The 19,762-nt window shown below is 36.8% G+C and overlaps 1 protein-coding gene across 1 annotated transcript; it reads left to right on the top strand.

Annotated features, from left to right (window-relative positions):
• Nucleotides 1-580: 580 nt before the first annotated feature.
• LOC141508950 (vomeronasal type-2 receptor 26-like) lies at nt 581-17,573 on the top strand. Its single transcript, XM_074218075.1, is given in 10 exon segments — nt 581-902; nt 1,416-1,659; nt 1,711-1,777; nt 1,865-2,091; nt 2,094-2,212; nt 4,692-4,919; nt 10,122-10,154; nt 14,155-14,254; nt 16,668-17,359; nt 17,361-17,573. Coding segments are annotated over 10 exon segments (2,226 nt in total). The 5' UTR covers nt 581-599.
• Nucleotides 17,574-19,762: the final 2,189 nt, after the last annotated feature.

Raw genomic sequence — 19,762 nt, 5'->3', positions numbered from 1 at the left:
AAACACTTTTTCAAAATTTCATTTAATCAATGTTCTCTGTATTGTGTATTTTTTTCTTTGGTCATGAATTCTTCTCCAATTCATAATGCTGAAAATAATTTATTAATTTGATTCTAATTTTTATTGATGTTATTTTTATATTTATTTTACATATCCATTTAGAGATTATGCTGATGATTTCAGGTGAGTAATATATTTTCTACCAAACTAATATCCAGTGTTTCCAATAATATTTGTCATATTTTCTTTTTTATGATTGTACTGAATTATTCTATTTTATGAAAATTTACTAATTGATTATCTAAAGAATTTGGTAGATTTGAATGGTAGAACCCCAATGCCCTCACTCTAGAAATGAGTAAGATGATAAAAGCCCTAGTGTCTGAGTCTTTGCTAGTAGAAAAAGAAAAATATTTAGAAATAGCAATGTGTTACCAAAAAGAATGAAAGGGTGACCATGGCCATACATTGTAGCCCTAAAATTATACTTTCATGTGGCTGACGAAATTCTTCATCTGGAATTTTCAGTTCCTTTTTAGGGGACAATAGAATCAAAAAATAATCCTTAGACTTGATAATCTCCCTCCCTCTGCAGGTGGATGGTCAAACACTATTATCAGGTCCTGGCCTTCATATTTGCTATAGAAGAGATCAACAAAGACCCCAATCTGTTACCCAACATCACTCTGGGATTCCACATCTACAAAGCCCTTCACAGTGATGACACGAACTTGGAAAGTTCCCTCATGTGGTTGTCAGGTCAAGGACAGACCATTCCAAATTACAGCTGTGAGAGGCAGAGCAAGTCTGTAGCAGTCATTGGAGGAGCCACTTCTGAACTGACTGTCTCCATGGGAAACCTACTTGAGCTCTATAAGTTCCCACAGGTAGGGAGGGAATCAGTCTGTGCTGGTTGAATCGAAGAGACCAGATCTTAGAGGATCTGCCACTTGAAATACAGTCCTGAAATAAATTTAACAAATTCTGATATCTAATTTACTTTACAGGTAGAGCTCCATTTTCTTAGAGAAGAAAAAGAAAACAAGGAGCTAGATGAGATCAGACTTTTCCCCTTCATCAGGTCTTGTAGAAAATTAGACAATGGAATCTTCCAAAAGTTTATTAAGCATCTAAAATTTGCCAATTTCTTCATTCAATGATAAAGATTCAAAGAAATACAGAGACAGAAACTGCTTAATTTGTTTTAGTTAGGACAGGTTTTATGAAGGAGATGATCCCTGGGTGGAAGTCTGAATGACCAGAAATATTTTAATAGGTAGAGATGAAGAATGAGCCCATTCCAGGTAGAGGGGAGAAAGATGTCAGGTTCAAATATGGAATGGTGGGATGGGATAATAGTTTGCTGCAATAAATTCATTAAACTGAAAATTGGCTCATATTTGTTTCCTATTAAGATCCACTGTGGTCTCTTTGATCCCCTCCTAAGTGACCCACTTCAGTTTCCTTCTGTTTATCAGATGGCCTCCAGGCACACATCTCTTCCCCTTGCCATGTTGAGATTAATCCTGCATTTCAACTGGAACTGGTTGAGTCTTACTGTCTCAGATGAATCACATGGTGAGAAATTTCTCAGGGACCTTCAAGAAGAAATGGACAAAAATGATGTCTGTGTGGCCTTCATACAAAAGATCAGGACTGGTTAACCACTGGGAGAAGACTCTTTTCATGTTTTGATAAATAATATAATAGCTTCTCAAACCAATGTGATTGTGACTTATGGAGATATAAATTTGCTTCTGAGTCTGATATTTACAAGGTATCCTCATTGGGTTCTAAGAAGAATGTGGATCACCATAAGTCATTGGTAAATTGCCAGAAAAACTGGATTTAGCCATTTTTATAGCTTCCATGGGGCCTTGATATTTTCTGAACAGACAAATAAGATTCCTGGGTTCAAAGATTTTCTGAAAACCATGAACCCTGGCAAATATCCAGAGAGTGGTTTCCTCAGAACCTTCCGGAAATCAGCTGTTGGTTGTATATTTGAATATGGAGAGAAAGATGGATGGTCCTGTTCACCAAATAACTCTAAAGACACAATGCGTTTGAATGATTTAGACATCACTATGACCAGAGTTCCATTGTCTACAATGCTGTGTATGCTGTGGCCTGGGCCCTTCATGAAATGTTCTTGGTGGGATTACAAATGGTATCCAATATAGGAGACAACTGGGTTGTTCACCCCTGGAAGGTAAGGTTCTCTCCTATAGGCACGGATGTCTAAATCTCTGATAGTAGGAACTCAGTATATTGTCCAGTAAAGAAATAAGGGGTTAGTGACTCAGCTTACCTCTTTATTTAGTCTGCTTAGCACACTCGGGGAATACTTTCTGATGCTTTGAAAGTTATGATCATTTCATGTTTCTGTGACAGGATGCAGGAATGAGAATTCAGTTCAAATGGTTCCTGAGGGACTTTACTATCCCAGTACATATTCAAGTCATTTGGAATAATGTTAGACAGCATTGAGTCTAGCAAAGAAGTTGTTAGGAGAAGAGTAGGACCATAAACACTACAGGTTCCATACATCCAACAGATTCTGAGGAAGTTAGAACCATGTATCTCACCATTCTCTGGAAGACTTAGGTATGCCAAGGCAGCATGATACAGTGGAGAGAGTTATTGCTTCAAAATCTTAGAATTCTGGATCAAATCCTACCTCTCAAACTTATTCCTCATGTTTCACTGTACAAATTATTTGATTTTCATAAGTTTCATCTATAAATAAATTTAGACTAAATGACCTCTGAAGCCTTCCATCTTTAGATCAAAATATGAACATGGGATGTCAATCTCAAAGCAAGTGTGTGTGAGTGTATATATGTCCCCTGGGATTCTTGTTTCTCCCATCTCCAGTCTATCATTGAAAGAGGGGCAGCTTGGTGGTGCAGTGGATAGAGAGCACTGACTTTGAAGTTAGAAGGAAGGGGAGTTCAAATCAGGCCTCAGACACTGGACTAGCTGTGTGACCTTGGACAAGTCACTTAACCCTGACTGCCTTTTATCCAGGGCCATTTCCAATAGTCCAATAGGCCACTGAATCTAGATGGCTCTAGGGAAGAAAGTTAGACTGCCGATTAAGCATAATGTCCTCTCACTCAAATTCAGTTCATGGCATCAGCTCCCTGATGTTGTGGTCTTCTTCGATAATGAAGGACAAACATCATCATCAGTGATGTTAAGTGAAAAGTAATTTGAAATGTATGCAATGAAGATAAGCAAAAAAAGATGAAAAAATAATCCTTACATAATGAGTTGACAATATGAATTAATGTATATATATATATACATATTTTTATTTCTATAATGTTATCTATAATTTTATATGTATATTGTGAATATATATAAATCTATACACACACAAAATAAAAATAAATGTTATACAAATCCTATAGAGGTAAAAAGTATTGATGTATTCATACACAATAAATATAAAAACATATTATAGAAGATTATAAATACCAATAAAGCTCAAATTGTTATGAAGGAAGACCAAAATTAAGAAAACTATCTTCCCAGGGAGGCTAGGTGGCCCAGTGGATAGAGCACCGGCCCTGGAGTCAGGAGTACCTGAGTTCAAATCCAGACTCATACACTTAATAATTACCTAGCTGTGTGGCCTTGGGCAAGCCACTTAACCCCATTGCCTTGCAAAAAACATAAAAAAGAGAAAGAAAACTAACTTCCTAAAGGACATCTGATGATGTCACTCTCCTGGCCCACAATTACCTTCTACTCTTGGTCAGAAATCATAAATCATAAATGACTTCCTTTAATTTCTAAGAGAAAATAAAAAATACTCAGAATTAAAACTCTTGAAGTCTTTGATTTCAGTTTTCCTACACTATACCTCAACATCTTATATATTCCAACAACTCCTAAAAGTTCTCTGAATTAGGATTAAGTTATCCAGTTCCAGGCTTCTTCATAAGCACTTTGACTGAGACATATTGTTCCCTCGCCTCTGACTCCTAGAATCTGGAGCCTCATTGCCGATCACCTACAAAAAATCCTTTTTCAATTCCCTTGTCAACCAAGAGGACATTTGTAAAGATTATTTAGCCCAGGGCCCTGCACATGGTAGATGCTTAATACATACTTCTTCTTCCTTTATAATTTGGTTGTATTTTTGTCCTAGAATCACACTGAATTTACTTTTCTGCTTCAGTGAGGCAGTTGCCAAAAGAATGTAAATTCTTTGAGGGCAGGTACTTATTCTCATTTTATAACTTAAGTACCCAGTTCAGTTGCTTGGAACTATAGGACACTTAATAAATGATTATAAAGACTTATTACATTGCATTGAAAGCATTCTGATTAATTATGGGGGTGATCTCTGCATAACTCCACTAGCACCAAACTAAGTTCTCTTTCTCTACCTCCTTTCCCATTTCCACTTTCAGCAAACTGCACCTTTTTGGTTTTTTTCTTCCAAGTTGAAAGATTCTTACTGATATTTGGTCCAACCATCTAGCCTGATAAGACCTTTTTGGATACTGTTCTGTTATGTACTTTATTAGCAATCCATTCCAACACTTGAAAAATTTTAAGTGTTGTTCTATCCCAATACATATTCAAGTCATTTGGAATAGTGTTAGACAGCATTGAGTCTAGCAAACATCCTGAGGGACTCTACTTAGGAGCTTCTTTCTAATTTCCTTCACTTTTAGCTTCATTTCTTTCTGAAGAACCTCCAGTTTAACAACAGTGCTGGGAATCAGGTGCTCTTGGACAAGAACAGAAACTCCGTGGCAAACTATGATATTCTCAACTATGCGACCTTTGATAATCACACTGAAGCTCCAGTGAAAGTGGGAGAGTTTATTCATCAGGCTCCATTTGGCCAAGATTTCACCATTCAGGAGAAGATAATAGTGTGGCCCAAGTTGAGGAAACAGGTAAAGAATGATTGAGATGCTAGTTTTTTGAAAGATATAAACATAAGAACACAGACCATCTGAATAGTCATTAGAATTTTCAAACCTAGGATAAATGGCACAAGCAGTCTAGAGAAATCAGTTTGTCAATCAAGGTTTTAGTGTTAGTTTAGTTTTCCTGGGGGAAGGATAAGGATCCCAGGTGAAAAGTCCAAGGAACAGGGAGAATTCTGTCTAATCAGGACAGCAAGAACATCATCTGCTCCATGTTATCCAAGGGAGAAGGAAGGGGGAATCTTCAGGAACATGCTACTAGATCTAATGATCTTGGTCATTTGCTACTAAGCCATGTAAAGTAGCTATGGCCTGACTACGGGGTTGTCCAATTTCTAGCTCTAAACTTCATTCATGTTTATCATGTTTTCCCATTTTATATCATACCATGTCACACAATGATAAATATACCAATTCCCCTCTGCTATATGGATCCCTTTCTTTGTAATAGCAATGACACAAAGTAGAAGACAAAGGAAATTTGACAAAAATCAACTTTTATATCACGAAATAGACCAAAATATCTAATCAAGTCACTATAAAACAGCTCAATCACCTATAGATTTTAGGTTGATCAGGATAAACAATTCAGGAAATGTGAATGTAGATAACCAGTAGGACTGAGGGAGAGATTGACCAATTTTATTTAAAAACACAAATCCTTTCTCATTCATTCATACTTGTATTCATTCCAAGAGAATTTGTTAAAGACTGTATGAACTCAGTACTGGGTTGGATGTTTGAGATGATACAAAAATATCAATATCCTTCATATGTGACTTCTTCTTCTTGGCTATAGATAAAAAGGTATGAGTTAAAGGATAATTGCTCTGAATTCGTGGTTAGGAAAATTTCAAACTTTACCCTACAGTTGGGCTCCCTGACTAGCTTTACTTTGTTTTATTGGCCTCTTCATGGTTGAAGCAAAATACAGGATCCTAGAAAATTGTAGGTCACCAAAAAGTAGGTATGTTTATACTCTCCAGATAGACATATAAGGGATGGGAAAATAGGAGAAGAAGCTGAAATTTTCTCAGGACTTCCTTCAATACAGGTCTTCAGCTCCAAAATGTGTGTAAGAACTGATGATCCTTAAGACTTCTCCCTTCTCTGCCACAGTTCAGTCTTGATTTTGCTCCTGAGAGGGATGCTGAAATACTAAACTTGCTCCAATCTCTCCACTTTCAGTCTTCAGAATCTTTAGTTCTGAAAAATGTTTTGACTTTTTTTTCCATAAATTTCTTTGGTTTTTACTAAGAGTCTCAAACAACGTCTTTAAGAGATTCAAAGAAATGAAAATGTTCAATTCAAATTTGGTACTGACTGTCATTTACCTAATGCTTTTAACTTTATAAAGGTACCATTTTAAAATCTGTTAAGTGGGAAGAATAATCAATAAAACACATTTTTACACACTACATACACACACAAACACATACAGGAAGAGCTTTAATATTTGTGGTCCTGAAGGAATTCACTGGTGTGTATTTAGCAGCGTCTACAGTCTCAAGCCTCAAAAAGTGACAGGAAGTGTCTCTGATATCCTTTCTAAAATAACTTCTCCAAAACATTTTGCTTGAGAGCCTTAGAAAAAGTCTCTTTGGGGGCGGCTAGGAGGCGCAGTGGATAGAGCACCGGCCCTGGAATCAGGAGTACCTGAGTTCAAACCCAGTCTCAGATACTTAATAATTACCTAGCTGTGTGGCCTTGGGCAAGCCACTTAAGCCCATTTGCCTTGCAAAAACCCCCCCTCAAAAAAGAAAAAGTCTCTGTGGTAAGAAATTCTGATATTTGACATTTTTCCCTCTGAAGATTTTAAAATCCTCTTCTAGTAACAATAACAAACCAAAAGACATACAAACACAGTTGCAACTCTGCTACTGGTATTATTCAGTCTTTTAGTCTTATCCAATTCTTTGTGACTCTATTGTGAAGGACACAAGGCCTTTCTATCCTCCATTCTTACAAAGTGGGTCCAGTTCTGTGACTGTTTCAGGATATTATCTTTCTATGTCATGGTCTCCAATTCCATTTTCGTTTTGTCTTTTTTTTTACTTTATATTTCATTTTACTTTTCCCCAGTTAAATGGAAAAACAAGTTTCAACATTAACTTTCAAAACTCTGAGTTCTGAATTTTCTCCCTTCCTCTGACTCCAATCCCTCTATTGAGAAAGTAAGTTATTTGATATAGGTTAAAAATGTGTAGTCCTGAAAAACATTACCAAAAAAGACATATTGTAAACATAAACATAATCCCTCCCCAAAAAACCCTCAAGAAAAATAATGTAAAAAAAAGACACCATCAGCTCTGTCTTTGGAATGTATACTATTCTTTATCAAGAGTTCTTTTGGGTCATAGCATTGCTGAATAAAGGTAAGTCATTCACAGCTAATCATCCTGCAATGTTGCTGTTACTTTGTATTTCCCATGTATTTCCTATGGCATCTGCTCATACAATTTTTTTAAATGAGAACATCCTGTTATCATTTCTTATAACAAAATAGCATTTCATCTTAATCACATACCACATTTTGTTCAGTCATTCTGCAAATGATGGATGGGCATCCCCCCCAATTTCTAGTTCCTTGCCACCAGAAAAGAACTCTCTGAATATCCTTATACATATTGGTTCTTTTACTTCCTGTTGTTTCAGCTCTGGAATTGCTAGGTCAAAGGTAGGCATGGTTTTATAGCCCTTTACTCATAGTTCCAAATTGCTCTATGGAATTGCTGAATCCCATCTTAATAGTGTATTAATGTCTCATTTTTCCTATATCTACTCTAACATTTGTCATTTTCTCTTTTTCTATTAGCCTAATAGGTATAAAGTAGTACCACAGAATTGTTCCAACTCACATTTCTCCTGTCAATAGTGAGTTAGAACATTTTTTAAAAAATGATTTAAATAGATACTATTGATAACCTCATCTGAAACTATAAATTAGAGAATGGCTCTTATTTTTTTATAAATTTCACCCAATTCTCTTTGTTTGAGAAATAAGAAAAAGCAGAAAAACATTTTAATATTTTCCCTCAAAGTTGCTATTCATAACTGTATTCCCCCTCATTCTACTCCCCCATCCCCATTTATTCCATCTCCCTCTTTTCATTCATTTTCTCAAGTGTTTTACCTCTACCTCCTTCCACAATCTTTCCTCCCTTCTATCACCTACTCTGTCCCCTTTCTCCCATCCCTTTCCTCTCCTACTTCCCTTTAGAATAAGATGATTTCTTTTTTTACATACTTTTTTTTCAATTTTTCCCATAGCTACATGCAAAAGGAAGTTTCAACATTTATTTCCAAAGCCTTGAATTCCAAATTTTCTCCCTTCCTCCTACTTTACTCCTGACTCTACTATGAGAAAGCAAATTACTTGATGTAGCCATGAAAAACATTACTACAAGGCATGTTGTAAAAGTAAACATAACCCCTACCCTCACAAAGAAAGAGGAACCTCAAGAAAAATAAAAAGTGTTCATAAAGTTTCTGATTTTGCCTTCATAGGTAGACTCCCAAGTATTTTATGTTATCTGGAGTTATTTTAAATGAGATTTCTCTTTCTATCTCTTGCTGCTATATCTTGTTAGTAATATATAAAAATGTTGAGGTTTTATGTGGGTTTATTATATATACTGTGGATATAAAGTTGCTTATTGTTTCCAGTAGTTTTTTAGATCATTTTCTAGGGTTCTCTAGGTATACCATCATATCATCTGCAAAGAGGGCGATTTTTGTTTCTTCATTATTACTAATTCTAATTCCTTCAATTTCTTTTTTTTCTCTTATTGCTAAACCTAGCGTTTCTAACACAATATTGAATAATGGTGATAACAAGGATCCTTTTTCAACTCTGATCTTATTGAGAATGCTTCTAGCTTATCCCCTTGCATATAATACTTGGTGGTGGTTTCAGATAGGTACTGCTTATCATTTTAAAGAATAATCCATTTATTTCTATGCTGTCTAGTGTTTTTTGGTAGGAATGGGTGCTGTATTTTGTCCAAAGTATTTTCAGCATCTATTGAGATAATCAAGATTTCTGTTATGTTTTTTATTGATATAGTTAATTATGCTGACAGTTTTCCTAATATTGAACCAAATCTTGGATTCCTGGTATAAATCCTGCTTGGTCATAATGTATTATCCTAGTGATAACTTGCTATAATTGTTTTTGCTAATATTATATTTAATATTTTTGCATCCATATTCATTAGGGATGTCCCAGTTCATTCTTCTCTTACTTATTCACTCCATCTTTTTAATTATATATTAGTCCTTCAAATTCAATTCCTACCTGTGCCTTGTCTATATAAACTCTTGTCTCTGACTACCCTAATAAATGAGATGTTCATTTGAGTTGTCAGTATCAGGAATATAAGCAGTGCAACATCATTAAGTCCCTTATGATTTGCCCTTCCTACTTACCTTTTTTAATACTTCATTGAATCTTGTAGTTGAAGATCACATTTTCTTTTTAGTTCTGATTATTTTAACAGGAAAGTTTGAAAGTCCTCTATTTCACTGAATGTCCACTTTTTCCCTTGAAAGAATATGTTAAATTTTACCATACTTGATTCTTGGTGGTAATCTGAGCTCCTTTTGCCTTATGGAACATCATATTCAAAGCCCTATGATCCCCTAATGTAGAAGTTGTTAAATCTTGTGTTATTCTGACTGTGGCTCGATAATATTTGGATTTTGTTTCTGGCTGCTTGCAATACTCTCTCTCTGATTTGATAGCTCTGAAATTTGCCTATGATATTCCTGGTAGTTTTTATTTTGGGATCTCTTTCATGAGATGTTTGGTGGATTCTTTCTTTTCTTTTCTTTTTTTCTCCTCTTCTCTTCTCTTCTCTTCTCTTCTCTTCTCTTCTCTTCTCTTCTCTTCTCTTCTCTTCTTTCTCTCTCTCTCTCTCTCTCTCTCTCTCTCTCTCTCTCTCTCTCTCTCTCTCTCCAAAGTTTACAATTTCCCTCCTAATCTCACTTTCTCACTTCCCTCTCCCCACCCCCCACAGAAGGAAGTCTCATAGGTTTTTTATGTTTATTTCCTATACATTGATCTAAATTGAATGTGCTGAGAGAGAAATCATATCCTTAAGGGAAAAAAAATAAAATATAAGAGATAGCAAAATTATGTAATAGGATAATTGCTTTTTTTAATTAAAGGTAATGGTCCTTGGTCTTTGTTCAAACTCCACAGTTCTTTCTCTGGATATAGATGGTATTCTTCATCACAGATACCTCAAAATTATCCCTGATTGTTGTACTGATGGAATGAACAAGTCCATTAAGATTGATCATCAACCCCATGTTGCTGTTAGGGTGTACAATGTTCTTCTGGTTCTGCTCATCTCATTCAGTATCAGTTCATACAAATCTTTCCAGGCTTCTCTGAATTTCCAGCCCTCCTGGTTTCTAATAGATCAATAATATTCCATAACCTACATATACCACAATTTGTCCAGTCATTCCCCAATTGATGGACATTCAGTTGATTTCCAATTCTTTGCTACCACAAATAGGACTGCTATGAATATTTTTGTACAAGTGATATTTTTACCCTTTTACATGATCTCTTCAGGGTATAGACCCAGGAGTGGTATTGCTAGATCAAAGGGTATGCCCATTTTTATTGCCCTTTGGGCCTAATTCCAAATTGCTCTCCAGAAAGGTTGAATGAGTTCACAGCTTGTTTGGTAGATTCTTTTCAATTTCTATTTTACCCTTTGCTTCTAGAATATCTGAGCCCTTTTCATTGATACTTTCTTGAAGATGATGTTCATGTTTTTCCTGTCATGGTTTTCAAGTAGGCCAATAATTTTGAAATTGTCTCTCTTGGGTCTGTGTTCCAGATAAATTGTTTTTTCCCAGGAGATAGTTCACATTTTCTTCTAGTTTTTCATCCTTTTGGGTTTTTTTTTTTTGTTTCTTGATTTCTCACTAAGTCATCAGCTTCCCTTTGCTACATTCTATATTTTGAAGAATTATTTTCTTCAGTGAGATTTTTGTATCTCCTTTTCCTTTGGCCAATTCTGCTTTTTAAGGCAATCCCTTATTAGTTTTTTGTACTTCTTTTTATTTGGTCCAGTATGCTTTTTAAGATGTTATTTTCTTCAGTGTTTGTATCTCTTTAACCAAGCTGCTGATCCAGTTTTCATGATTTACCTACATCACTTGCATTTCTCTTCCCAATTTTTTCTCTACCCTCCTTATTTGTTTTTCAAAATCCTTTTTGAGCTCTTCCATAGCCTGAGTTCAATTCCTATTTTTCTTGGAGGCTTTGGATGAAGAAGCTCCCCCCTTGTTATCTTCTGAGTGTGCGTTTTGATCTTCCTTATCATCAAAGTAATTGTCAATGGTCAGATTTATTTTCTTCTGTTATTTGATCATTTCCTTAGCTTCTGATTTGATTTTAACTCGTTGTTAAGGTAGGCTCTGCTTTCAGGGTAGATGACTTACTGCCCCAAACTTCTGAGTGTTTTTGCAACTGTTTTCAGAGATTCTTTCAAGTTCTTATCATCTAATGAGAAGTTATGACTACTCTCCGTCTCTGGTCTCTGGGAAACTTTCTACTCTGGAACTGTGAGGACAGTTACTGCTCTGCTGCAGCAGTAATCTCTGTGGCTACTGCTCCTTTTCCTGGCACTGGGGCCCCAAACTATGACCCAGATCAGAGTATGGGCAAAGTAACAAAGTCTTGCCTTAGGGATAGTAAAGGGATCCCTGGAAACTCCTGACCTTTTTACTGCTCATTCCTTGAGAGCTCTGCAAGCATCTGCCACTGTTGATTAGGTGGATCCTGAAGCCTGTTCTAAGTCTACTGGGCTCAGGTCAATATAACTGAGGTGTGCTCTGGGCTGGCTCTACTCTCACCCCAATGCAGTAGAGTTGTCTTGCTAACCTTCCGTGTTGTCCTTGGCAATCCATGGTCTGAGAGATCTGGAAATTGTCATGGCTTCCATTGACCCAGTCTCCAGAGTTTCTGTTACTGGATGGCTGGGACTGGTTCACTGTGGTGTAGTCCTTGCTGCTTTGTGCTACAATCTCACCCTGGTGCAAGAGAACTTTCTTGCTGATATACCAAGTTATCTTGGGTTGGAAGATTATTTCACTCAGTCTTTTTGTGGGTTCTGCCGCTCTAGAACTTGGGTAGAGTCAATATTTAAGGTATTTGGGGTAGTTCGGCAGAGAGCTCGGGCCAGTCCCTGCATTTATTCTGCCATCTTGGCTCTATTTTCTCCTTTATTTTTGATATTTTACAAGATCTTTTCCAATGAGTCTTGTCTTCTTTTTATGTGGCCAAAGACATCAGTCTTTATTTTCAAGAGACTAACCTGTATTGATTTTTTTTGAAGAATCGATTGATTTGATCTTTTTGCTAACCCAGTGACTCTCTACCAACACAATTCAAATATGACAATTCTGCTGTGCTGAGATTTTCTTATAGTCCAAATATCATAGCCATCCTTAGCTACTAGAAAAAAAACTATAGCTTTAACTGCATAGATTTTTGTTGGCAAGGTGTGTTTCCTTTACTATTTTATATATTGTCTAGATTTGCCATAGCTTTCCTTCCAAGGAGAAGACTCTTTTAATTCATGTTTATGGTCACCATCTCAAGTCAAGAATATAAAACATTCCACTGCTTTCATTTCTTTTCCCTCTAATTATCAGGAAGAGATGGGACCCATTACGGAGATCTTGTTTTTCTTTTGTTTTGTTTTTGTTTTTTTTAAATTTTAAGCATCAAGAGTTTTCATTCTCTTCAAGAGACCTCTTAATTCTTCTGTTTCTGCCCTCAGAAAGGTATTGTCTGTATTTCTGAGATTGATGATATTTCTCCTGGGTAACAATTCCAACTTTTGTTTCATCCAGTCTGGCAGTTATGAAGACGTACTTTGCATATTAGTTCAATAAACAAGGAGATAATAGTCAACCTTGTCATCTTCCTTTTTTGAATATTAAACCAATCAAATGTTTAATGTTTAGTTCTTTGCCCACATACAGGTTCCTATGGAATCAAATACCATGATCTGGAAGTCCCATCTCTTTGAGGATTCGCCACATTTGTTGTAAACCACACAGTCAATGTTTAGTCAATGAATTAGCAGTAGATTTTTTTTTCCTGCAACTCTCTTGCATTCTCCATAATCCAATGAATGTTGTCAATTATTTTCTATACTTCTGCCTCTTTGAAAACCAGCCTGCTTTTTTGGTTGAATTATTGTTAAAGCCTAGCTTATAAAATCTTAAGCATATCCTTGCGGGCATGTGAAATGAGGGCAATTGCTCAATCATTTTTAACATTCTTTGGCATTGTTGTTCTCTAAAATTGGCCTGTAAAATGATCTTAATCCAGAGGGCATTGGTGTGTTTTCCACATTAACTGCACAATCTTTTAGTTTTAAGCAGATGAGTTGGAATTCTATTATGTCCATTCCGTCTTATTGTTAGCAGTTTCCTAAGGCATACGTGATTTCATTCTCCAGGATGTCTGGCTCTTGGTCAGTAACCACACAATTGTGTTATTGGTAACAGGAAGATTTTACTGGAATTGTTGCTTTGCATATTCTTCCCACCTCTTCAAATTATGTTCTTCTTCTGCTAAATCCCTAATACTCTTACCTTTAATCATGAATATTTTTGCATGAAATTTTTCCTTGATAGCTCTAATTTTCTTTTCTATTCTATTGTTTTCCTCTATTTCTTTGCCTTGCTTATTTTTTTTTTTAGGTTTTTGCAAGGCAGATGGGGTTAAGTGGCTTGCCCAAGGCCACACAGCTAGGTAATTATTAAGTGTCTGAGACCAGATTTGAACCCAGGTACTCCTGACTCCAGGGCCAGTGTTTTATCCACTGCATCACCTAGCTGCCCCTCTTTGCCTTGCTTATTTAAGAAAACCTGAACTATTTGTGCTGACCCTAATACTATCCTCTCCCGCAGCTGGGAAATACAACTCCTAGGATTTTTTTAGCCCTCTGAGCCCCTTTTGCAAGGTAATTGATTCAAGCTTTGGTAAAATGACTACTATACTCATCTGAAAATAGTACTGGCAAGCTTTGCAGAATACTTAGTGTGTGTGTGTATTTCTACAAACAACCTAGCCATGGATAAAATCTAAGACATGAATAATGCTACCTCAAAAGCCTTTGGATCCCTCTCTGGGAAGCCAAACTCCTTACTCTAGATTCACTACAAGCTGTGTGACCCTGGATTCCATTCGAAAACCATGGAAGGAAGGCCTGTCTGCTGTTTTGACTGTGCCTCTTGCCCAGAGGGGCAGATTTCCAATCAGACTGGTAAGTCAAATGGATACTTTGATCTCCCTCATTAAACAAAGATTTAGGATAACAGAATGAAGCAGAATAAGTCTCCTAAGTAATGAACAGGAAAAGGAAACTTGTAGTTTATGAACATGATGTTTAGAGACAAAACGGAATCCTAGAAGAAAGATCAAAAGCCTAGAGTGATCAATATTAGTGAAAGTTTGTGAATTTGAGATTCCCCCAAATTAGGGAATTGCTTAGGGATTGATTGCTGCAAAGAATACTTCTTTGCAAATATCTCTTACATTTAATGGGACTTTAGTTTTCAACAACTTTTTCCCATCAAAACAGAAATGAAAAAATATAAATACTTCTATACTAAGTTTGACAGAAGAGAAATTAATACGGCCAATTATAATTACATAGTTAGTAACCAGATAAGGTACTGGACTGCAATCTATTGTGCTTTCCAATTCATTTCAACTGTTCCTCCTGGATATTTACCTATGTGATGCACTAGGGAGCCAAGAAGGAACAAATCTACCTATTCCCAATCCCATCAGTCACTCAGAAAATTCTTTGCCTTTCTGCTCAACACTCATCTATTTTTAGTACAGATTTTCATTTAATCAACACAAAACTTTGAATTTGGGGAAGATTCAAATATATTTTGAAAAGAATGGGAGAAAAACGAAAGTAAAGAATTCTATTGTGATGATTATTCCTAGAACAGTTCCTGGAGGAACCTCTGTGTAGGAAGTTCTTTCAGTAGTCAGTGGTAAAGTGATTGGGATGATGTCTTCTCAGCAGGAAAGGAGGAAAAGTGGTAAATTACGAGAAGCATCTACTGAACCTGTTTCAAAGGTATACTGGGCATTGTTCTCCTTACCTGAAATAGAAGGAATTGAGCAGGAACCTGACAGATTACAACAGAAAAAAGTTTTAAGCTTAAAACTAAAACAATCAAACAAAAAACCTCTGTACCCTTTCCATTCTTCTTTTAGCAAGGAGATCTCATTGAATATGCCTTCTTCATGAAGCAGAATAAGACTGGATGCTTATAAGGGAATTGAGCTAAGAATCATTACCTTTCACAAAGGGGAGCCCCTCAGCAACCCTCAGGTCCCCATTACCACTCACCCTAAAAGTGATCATCTAGCTTCTGCTAAAAGTCCCACAAGGAGAGGATATTCTTAGGAGCAATGGAGCCCTGGCCTTTCTAGACCACTTCCATTATTAAGGAACTTTCTCTGACAGGGAACCTATAGGATCTCTACTCAGTTCTGAACCTTTTTCAGGTTTGTCCTCTAGAACCAAAAGGACAAAAGTTTAGCCCTTCCTTCACATGGAATACATAGTACCAGTTCTCATGTACCTTTAAAATCTTCTCTTCTCAGGCAAATGGTCAGTTTCTTTCATTAGTTTTCCTAAGCCATTCAGAGTTGATGACAACCAAAGGAACTTAACAGTCATGTTGGTGAAGCCCAAAAGACATAATGTCAACAGAAGTTATAAAGAGACACTTCATGGATATATGAAGCATGAACAAGAAAGACAAAGGAACTAAAATGTTAAAAGTTGTAGGGGTTGCATGTCCACCCACATTCCAGAAGAGGTTGTGAAAGACTAATGTATTCAGAGCAAGGGAATCATTTTCTTGCAAGAAGAAACTACAAAGAATAGAGAACTCAAGCAATGAACCCTTTTAAAGATTATGGTCTAACTTTAGGAAATAAAGTCAGCAATAAAATGCATTTCTTTACTGTTATCATATTTATTATTGTTATTGTTACAGAGAATAGTACCTCATATATAGAAAGTACTCTGCAAATATTCATATAAGAGCTACTAATTTAGCCATTATCAAGTAGATGGAGCAGTGGATGAAGGACAGGAACTGAATTTAGAAAGACTCATATTCTTCATATTCCTGAGTTCAAATCAGAAACTTACTAACTATGTGATTCTGGGAAAGTCATAACCCTGTTTACCCCAGCTTCATCATCAACAAGGGGAAGAGCAGGATTAGAGAAAGAAATGCAAGTAATGGAGGTACCTTAGCCAAGAAAATATAAAAATGGGGTCACAAAAAGTCAGACACAATTCAAATTTGTTGCAATTTATTTAGTACTTTGAGATTTGTAAAGTTTTTAAATATTAGATCATTGGATCCCGATAACTTTATGAGGGAGAAATAATTGTCATCCCCATTATAGAGATGATTTATTTGGAGGAGAGAACACAAATTGAAATTGAGAACACAAAACAAAGAAGTATCTAAGTCAGAATTCAAATTCGGGTCTTTCAAGTCCTGTGTCCATCAGATTCTGATTTCCATGAAACCAGATGGAACAAATTGTTTTATTTTGACAAGCACTTTCTGAGTCTCTAATAGGGAATATTTGCTAACATTAAAATATTGAGACTTTATGTTTGTTCTCTTCAGACACAGATAAATGTATTAAATGCCCAGAAGATCAATATCCCAATAAGGAGAGGACTCAATGCCTCCCCAAAGAGGTAACCTTCCTGGCCTATGAAGAGCCCTTGGGGATCACTTTGGCCTCAATAGGTATTTGCTTCTCTCTCCTCACAGCTCTGGTTCTCTGGGTATTTATAAAGCACCAAAACACACCCATAGTGAAAGCCAATAACTGGGATATTAGTTACCTTCTCCTCATCTCCCTCATCTTCTGCTTCCTCTGCTCTCTGCTCTTCATTGGTCGCCCAACTGCAATCAATTGCCTTCTCTGACAGACAACATTCGGAGTCATGTTCACAGTGGCCATCTCCTCTATTTTGGCCAAAACAATTACTGTGGTTCTGGCCTTCAGAGCCACCAGACCAGGCAGCAGGAGAAGGAAATGGGTGGGATCCAGAGTACCCATTTCTGTGGTTCTCTCTTGTACCTCGTTTCAAGGCATTATTTGTCGAATCTGGCTGCTGTTCTTCCCTCCATTCCCAGAGGCAGATACACACCCTGACCATGAACATATTATCCTACAATGCAATGAGGGTTCTCTCTTTGCTTTCTACCTTGCCCTGGGCTACATGGGATTCTTGGCCCTGGGGAGCTTCATTGTGGCTTTTCTGGCCAGTAATCTCCCTGACACCTTTAATGAAGCCAAGTTCATTACCTTTTAGCATGCTGTTGTTCTGCAGTGTCTGGATCTCCTTCCTCCCCACATACCAGAGCACCAAGGGGAAAATGATGGTGGCTGTGGAGGTCTTCTGCATCTTGAGCTCCAGTACTGGCTTGCTAGGTTGTATCTTCATCCCCAAATGCTATGTGATCCTTCTGAAGCCACAGAGGAACATCAAGAAAACTTTAAAAAATAATTCCAAATGTTGAGTAGAGAATCAATCTGAAATATTCTGTATATCAACCACTAATAATGAGAGTTTTAACCACGCAAACTTGTCTTGCTTCCAAATGTCCCAGACTTATCCATCTGAACTCTACACTCTGCTGAACAACAGCTTCTAGCCCATTACACATTGCTGAGGTATCTTTCTGATCAGATGCCATCTTTCATCATTATTTCTCTTTTTCCTACATTCATTCCACTGAGTTATAACAATTCTTCCATGATTTTTACATGAACTGTTTTCTTTCCATTTCTTCAACCAGATTGTGTCACAGTCTTCTTCCGTTTGCTTCTGAGTTACTGAGAAACCTCAATTTTTATTTCTTCTTTAATTCTCCCCACAGTCTCTAGCAAGATTATAATTTTATTTTCATCCAATATATTTTTTGTTAGGTTTTTGCAAGGCAAATGGGGTTAAGTGGCTTGCCCAAGGCCACACAGCTAGGTAAAAGTGTTTGAGATCAGATTTGAACCCAGGTACTCCTGACTCCAGGGCTGGTTCTTTATCCACTGCGCCACCTAGCCACCCCCATCCAATATATTTTGTATCACATAATTTATATTTCTAATATCCATGATTGATTTATATTGTCTTGTTGAATCCAGTGATTAGACAGAGACAGAGAGACAGAGGTATAGATGATAGACATAGGTAAATATATATGTGCGTATGTATGTATGCATGTATATATGTATGTAAATGTGTATATGAAGGATTTGATGATAAAAAATGATTACTGAAAATTTTAGTAATCTAAAAAACAGACATGAATAGGCAAATAATTAATGATGCCTATCTAGATGATGCAGTGGATAGAAAATTAGAACAGGTGTCAGGAAGACTGAGTCCAGAGACTCATTTGATATGTGATCTTTGACAAGTCACTTAACCCAGTTTGCCTCTGTTTCTTCACCTATAAAAGAGGTCAAAGAAGGAAATTGCAGTGCACTCCAATATCTTTGCCAAGAAAACGCCAAATAAAATCATGAAGAGCCAAACATACCTGAAATGATAGAACAATAAAAACAACATCTTTCCCCTACCTACTTGCAAAGCTATCTCTTACAATATCTCATATTTTTAAGAGGAAGGTGAGGGGGAAAACCAATAAAACTTTTCAACAACCAAAAGATCTGATGCTTCTGAAGATACTGATCTCTTCAAAAGTGTGTGTGGGGTGGATGGGTGGGCGGGGATGGGTGTCATCTTGTTTATTCCTTGGGGTCATTTTTTTGATCTTTATCATTTCATGACATTCAGTTTTGGTTACTTTATTGGTGTGGTTCTTCCCATTTAAATTTGTGTAGTCATTGTGTATATTGTTTTCTTAAAGGCTTTCCCCACTTCTTTGCATTGATCCTGTGTTCCATCTCATACAGCACAATTATATTCCAATTCATTCATGTATCATGATTTGTTCAACCATTTCCAAGTTAATCCAAGACCCACAGCTAGAGTCCTGACCTAGATCATAGGTTGCATGCAATTATAGGATTCAGACTTGGATTCAATTCTAGAGGTCATTTGGTCCAATACTATCTTGAAAGAAACAATGGCAGGAGACCTCAGACGCCTGACAAGATCAACAGGAAGTTTTGAGTAAGACAAGATGGTGCAGTGCCAAATGTGCCAGATCTGAGGTGAGGAAAGATCTGGGTTAAATATTGTTCTTAACACTTATTAACTGTATGACCATGAATATGTCATTTTGATGGATAGTTGCACCTGCAGTATTTACCTTACAGAATCATTATCAGCATCAAAATTATTGTAAGGCATTCCCAACTCCATTTCATGACACTCAACTTGTGTCATTTTTTTTTAGGTTTTTGCAAGGCAAATGGGGTTAAGTGGCTTGCCCAAGGCCACACAGCTAGGAAATTATTAAGTGTCTGAGGCCAGATTTGAACTGAGGTACTCCTGACTCCAGGGCTGGTGCTCTATCCACTGCACCACTTAGCCATCCCTACTTGTGTCATTTTTGACAACTAATATCCTGTAACTATTTGAATGAAGGCAATCTAAATGTATTTTTTCCAAACAGCCATAGACTTCAGATGGCTAGATGGTGCAGTGGATAGAGCAGTGGCTTGGAGTCAGGACAGAGGTTTGAATCCAGCCTCAGACAAGTGATACTTACTAGCTGTGTGACCTTAGGCAAATCACTTTATC

This window comes from Macrotis lagotis, chromosome 1 (genome assembly GCF_037893015.1).
Source record: "Macrotis lagotis isolate mMagLag1 chromosome 1, bilby.v1.9.chrom.fasta, whole genome shotgun sequence".
In the NCBI taxonomy this organism is placed as follows: domain Eukaryota; kingdom Metazoa; phylum Chordata; class Mammalia; order Peramelemorphia; family Peramelidae; genus Macrotis; species Macrotis lagotis.
The sequence above is the reverse complement of the archived record's forward strand: the minus strand, read 5'-3'. Positions and strand labels throughout refer to the sequence as shown.